General features: G+C 41.5%; 1 protein-coding gene across 12 annotated transcripts in view; it reads right to left on the bottom strand.

Moving 5' to 3' along the window:
- Window positions 1-63: 63 nt before the first annotated feature.
- The window catches only part of ptprfa (protein tyrosine phosphatase receptor type Fa), a 273,794-nt gene continuing 267,737 nt past the window's right edge, over window positions 64-6,120 (bottom strand). For all 12 annotated transcript variants that reach the window (XM_034530507.1, XM_034530506.1, XM_034530510.1 and 9 more), the window contains 5 exons: window positions 5,742-5,868; window positions 4,367-4,492; window positions 3,493-3,647; window positions 3,260-3,395; window positions 64-1,654 (listed from right to left, as the gene is read on the bottom strand). In XM_034530507.1, the coding sequence (XP_034386398.1) occupies window positions 1,586-1,654; window positions 3,260-3,395; window positions 3,493-3,647; window positions 4,367-4,492; window positions 5,742-5,868 (613 nt within the window). In that variant the 3' untranslated portion in view covers window positions 64-1,585. The remainder of the gene's footprint in view (window positions 1,655-3,259; window positions 3,396-3,492; window positions 3,648-4,366; window positions 4,493-5,741; window positions 5,869-6,120) is intronic.

Here is a 6,120-nt window from a genome sequence, read left to right as displayed (position 1 = left end):
TATATATATATATGATACATATATATATGATACATATATATATATATGTATCATGAAAGGGGCTCCAGTGTGTCTGCGTGTGCGTGCCGTCTTTTTGAAGCCGCGTGGGCAAACAGAAAGATGGCCGTTATAAGATGAGCGTGATCATCAAATCACTCCCGTGACAGGACAGCGTGCGTGGACCATGCAAGCGGTGTGTGGATCAACATAATGTTCATTATATGAAAGGAGTTCGAGCACGTGGAGAGGTGATTTCATACTTACAGTTTTTCTTTTTTCTTTAATATCTAATAGTGCCCCCCACATTCTTGAATGTCCACCAAGCCCAAATTCTAAACATCAACCGTTGGGACATTATGGGATTCAGAGCATTGTTGAAGTTGAAGAGAACATTCAGATATGAATAAGTCTGGTGATATTCTACAGCATCTGTTTGTTTTGCTTGTCGACAAATCCCACACGCCAAACCAACAATGAATTGATCTTAGCCTCCTAGATATTCGTCCTCTGTGCCCACTGAGCTCCATCAAAAACACACCAGTGGTCCTTCATCACCTAGAACACACACACTCTAGTAGATGTGGACACACACCATCCTGCTGCCAGGGACTCAGTATATTTTCAGTAGGAAGCCATGAGCTTAGAGCTGAGAGAAACAGACTTGAGAGACCAACACAGTATCGGTTTTAGCGTTGTTTCCGTGGGATTGGTTGACAAAAAGGAAATAGTGAAGGTTGGGTAACTAAAGCAATCTGATTAGATTCCAGCAGCGAGTCTTGGTGCCACGATGGATTCTGTTCTTCTGCCATGTCTGTGTTCAGTGTACCTGAGTCTATGTTTCCACCAACCTTAGATTTCTTCTGTTGAGTCTCCATATTTCTGATGCTTTGAGAACATCAGTCTTACTTCTTGCAGTTGTTCAGCCGTGAGACGTCTTGCATGTTTGCAGCCATGAGTCCATTTCATTCTGTGGTTTTAAAAACATGATTTCATCTGTTTCTGTGATATTTTCACCGTCGTTCTATCGGATATCAAGAAAACCCACTTTTGCCCCGAAATGAGATCAATGATAACATTAGAATATCATATCTATGGTACAAAATAAAATCATTAGCAGCTGTGACTATACGCTCTCCAGTATTAATGTTCAAAATACATGTCCTCTGTGCTAAGAAAAACATTAAAAAGCAAATGAAAAAAAAGACCCATTAAGACATAATAACCAGTGTAAGTGATTACAAAATAAATTCTACATATTCATAACAACATAGTAATGATGAGTATAAATGAAAGCAGAGCATTTGTTTTTGCTATGAGGAGGAGGCGGGAGAGTGACGGGAGTATCCAGTCAGGAATCGCAATGAGGCAGAACTACAAGTCTTTTTGAGAGGTTTTGGTGTCGGGTCTGTGGCAGAATCATGGCACCGGTGCAGGAGGACGTACCCCTGTCCCCTCTCCTCTTTTCCTCTTCCCTCCCACTGTTTCCTGCTGTGGTCACCTCCTCGTACTGTCGCCTCCCCATCAGGCCTCGGGGGGGCTGATGTGGCTCAGAGGAGACACAGGACTCGTGTCTTTCTGGGCGGGGTTATGTTGCATAGTGATCAAAGCTTCCCAGGTACTCCAGAGCAGCCCGGTAGCACAGTTGGTACTGGTCCTGGGGACAAACAACCACAATGCTTTGCTCATTGTCAGGTCTAGGGCTGCACACTGATACCACCTCAAAGTACAGCAGTGGAACGGCACTTCAGTACATTTACTGACTGATTGGGGCGCAGCAACACTGACATGTCATAACACCTTTTAAGTTGATACAGCTAACAGTTGAATATTCAGTAGACACAGAGCAACTCCTGTTCTGTCCCCTTGATGAATGTCATTCCAATAATACATGTTAAACACATCGATCTGTGTCTTTAGCTCCTATGATCCCCGTGTTCAGCAGCTGGTTTGGAACTGAAGGCGGGGAGTACAGTCGATGCATCAGAGTCTGTGGTGGACTCGATGCTATGAGAGCAGAGGGACTGGGCCACTGAAGAGGAGGTGATACTTCTACACACACGTATTAAAGCCATGTAACATGTTGGTATTATGACACTACTTGTTACAACATGTATTGAGTAGCGTTTTCAGATTGGCCTACTTAAACATCTGTTCCACCCATAGGAACAGAACAGCAATAAAAAGGTATTCTTTGGTCACTCGAGTACAAAAGCGAATGGGGATTGTTGTTTGTCGTCATGGTGACAACCACTAAGCCTGCGCGCGGGCTAACAAGCCAGCTCGTTTCTTTGAAAGAAGTGCTGAACTGCTCATGAATGTGATTGAAGTGAATTGGCTAAAATATCTTCTAGACTGGTGCATTCGAGTGTATTCATATAGCTACTATGGGAAAATACCTTCATCAGATGTTAGCTAGTGGCTAGCAGGAGCTCATAATAATGTGACAACTTTAAATCTGTGTTGTGTTTTTTGACGTGCTTGAAGCAACCGCAAGACACCCAAGGCAAAACACATTGTTTTTCATGCAGGTCAAAGTTGGGATTCTTTAAGACTAGTGGAAATAAATACATCTAAATTATACATGAAGGTGTTTATTTTACTACTTTGACAGATTTATCCTAAATTCACAATGTACCCTATTCAACTGAAGTGTCTCGAAAATGCTCCACCACACTTTCCGGTGTCATTCCTCTCTCTATTCTGAAGGTATTTACTGAGGCGTTTGTTTATATATCTATCATAGCCTGATTTATACAACATTTCATTGTAGAAAACAGACATGGAGAAAATATTTTTGTTGACAGTATTTGGGGGATTTTGAAGGGAAACAGAGTAAGTAATCAGCTGGAGAAATGTCATAGTGATGAGATAATGTTTCTAACCCTATGTTTTTTTTTCTATTTTTTGGGAGTTTTTCCTGATCCGATGTGAGGTCCTGGGACAGGGATGTCGTATGTATACAGATTGTAAAGCCCTCTGAGGCAAATTCGTACAACACGTCTTTGTGAAGTACTATTATATATATATATATATATATATATATATATATATATATATATATATATATATATATATATATATATATATATACTCTTATTTCCACTGCAGGCCGTGCTGCCCATCTGGGTTTTGTTATCTCTTTAATCACATTCAGCTTAACCTGCTTGGATGTTCTTTAATTTGTGTAATGATTGTTATGGACATAACATGCTCTCCCATCCCCAGTCCTCGTGCCTCCCCCCCCCCAGCAGCAGCGTACCTCTGTCTGCACCATGGCCGGTCTCTGGGTCCGGAGCGTCTTGACGGTCTGGAAGAGGTCCACCACGCCCTCGTACCTCATTCTCTCCAGCACGATGCTCAGGGTGATGAACACACCCGTCCGCCCCACACCAGCACTGGTGGACACACATGTTATTAGAAGCTCACACACACACACACACACACACACACACACACACACACACACACACACACACACACACACACAGGTACCTGCAGTGCACAGAAATGGGTCCATCTTGTCCAAACTGCTCTTTAGTTTTATGGACCTGACCGATGAAGTCGATGAAGCCCTCCCCGGTTTTTGGCACTCCTTGCTCCGGCCAGTCAGTGAACTGAAACTGCCTGATGGTCCTCGACTGACCATCCTGACCCACACACAGGCAAATGGAGACTGTTAGTAACACGCACACACATGAAAGCAGATGGCACACATCGGATGCCGGGTGGGGCCAAGTACTTATTGTTATCATTGGGTACGGATCACCTGGGTTGAACTGTGTGGGCAATGTGACATGATGTCAACTGTAGAAAAGGTGTCGTGTTCTGCTTTTGCATCTTGATTTTCACCTGAAAACACCTCTGAATCTCGGTGCAGCTGTCATATATTTGTGTAACCGGGATCTGATCTATATATCTATACAGACCTTGAGAATATCATATTGTCTCTTATCTTCCTTCGAGACTTCAACTTTGACTTTGGTTGACATAAAAATCCGATCATATTAATGACTTCATTTACTCTTAGGACACAAATTGGTGCAGTCTGTGTTGCTTTGAGCTCATTTTTCAGATCCATCCTCTCAAATTGTTGATGGATTTCTAAAAGAAGCCTGAGTTGACTAAAAGAGACTAAAGGTATACATTTTCATTCATCATGTCCCAAAGCGGAGCCCCAAAGGACATCACAGGTGCACAGGCCAGATAATCGTCATCCTGAACTCTGTGCGGCGACAGCCCCAATCAGGGAAATTCACTAAATGCTAAACAGAGGGAAAGAAAAGCTGGAAATGCCCCTCTGCCAACAAAATGGCATTGATGTCCTTTCTAACTAAAAGGAGCCGAGCCGACTCCCTGAACAACCTACCCTGGCGTCTGTGACTTTGAACTCTCTCAGGATGTACTGAGGCATGTTGTACTCAGCCATGGGGTCCACCACAAAGTACTGGTAGCGTGCTGAGCGCTCGGCGGGCCAGTACTGGTGGCACTTTTCCTGGAAAACAAAGAATGGAGAGGCATCACAATGTGTTTCACAACTTGAAGGATCAGGAGATGTGACCTTTTGAGTTTGGCCGATAAGACCGACGTATCAATATGAGGTCACTGTGAAGGAACATGTGGTTTAGTGAAGGCTGGGTCAGGTCCAATATGCTGCTGGCCCTCACTCTATGCACCATGCACTCTTAGAAGGAAGGGGTTCTTCCTGAGAGGCTGAGGGTTCCACCCAGAACCATTCATGTCTGATGATCTCTTTTTAAAAAAAAGGTTTCTATTAAGAACCTCTTTACATCAAAAGAAAAAAAAAGCATGCGTCTTAAAAGCCGACACCCCCTTACCCCCCCAAAACCTTGACTGAGAACCATGATTATTGTGGGTTGCCCTGCAGCACATCAACCTCGTTCTGGGTGTGCAACCATTACATCATAGAAGGTTTCTCTGTAGAACATGGAGGAACCTTTCAATAGGGAGGACCCTCTGACAGGGAACCAGGTGAAACATTTGAAAAAGATTCTATCAGGAACACAAAGGGACGTATATGCAAGCAACTATGCATATTCAAGTGTAGAGTGATGTAAGTGGTACTAATTACATATATATACATATATATATGTATATGTAAATATACGTATATATATATACACACATATTTATATATATATACAGTATGTATATAATTAGTACACAACTCTACACTTGAATATGCATAGTTATATATATATATATATATGCATGTGTATATAAATATACGCATATATATGTATACATATATAAACACGTATTTATATATACACATATATATACACGCATATATATACTTGTATGTATATATATACATATAAGTATATACCTATATATATATATATATATATATATATATCTATAGGTATATATATGTATATACATAAATATATATACTGTACATTTTTTTATATATATACATTTATATATATATATATACATATATATATATATGTATATATACATAGATATAGATGATTACATTATAGAATAAAGTGTATTGTTATTCAACAATAACAACAACAACAATTATAATTGTATTATTGTTGCAGATATCGCAATAATACATCTTAATAATGAATTCCATATATGCATATTTTGAGCCCATTTTTTTTCTCTCGTCAGAAACTATTAAACTATACTTCTGAATTATAGTTTATCTCCAACCATTTGAAGTGATACTGCTCCATACTTAATAAAAAGACATGAAGTGTGACTGTTACCCGTCCCATCTCTCGGAGCTTGGTGAGCATGACCACAATGGTGGAGTTGTGTTCCCACAACATCCTCCAGAAGTCCTCCGTGGTCTCGGCTAGCGGGCCCTGCGTGGCCATGTACGCCTTCTGCTGCCTGCAAAGAGGAACACAGTTTACTCCTCAGGGTTCCATGTCTACTGCCCTCGTCTTCAGCCACAGCCATGGTCCTGGTGCAGAGGAATGAGGATGCTGAGGTTTGTTGTGATGTCCACTCATATTACTGCCATCTTAAAACAGGCTGGGCCCAGGCTGGGATGGGATGAGTTAATGGACATGCAGGCTTCCTGAACCTGCTCGAGGCCCCTAGTGTTCTTCCTCCTGCTCTCTGTTAGCGTTGCCAGATTTG

The sequence above is a fragment of the Cyclopterus lumpus genome, chromosome 4, assembly GCF_009769545.1.
Source record: "Cyclopterus lumpus isolate fCycLum1 chromosome 4, fCycLum1.pri, whole genome shotgun sequence".
Classification (NCBI taxonomy): Eukaryota; Metazoa; Chordata; class Actinopteri; order Perciformes; family Cyclopteridae; genus Cyclopterus; species Cyclopterus lumpus.
This window is presented reverse-complemented; position numbering and strand designations above follow the sequence as displayed.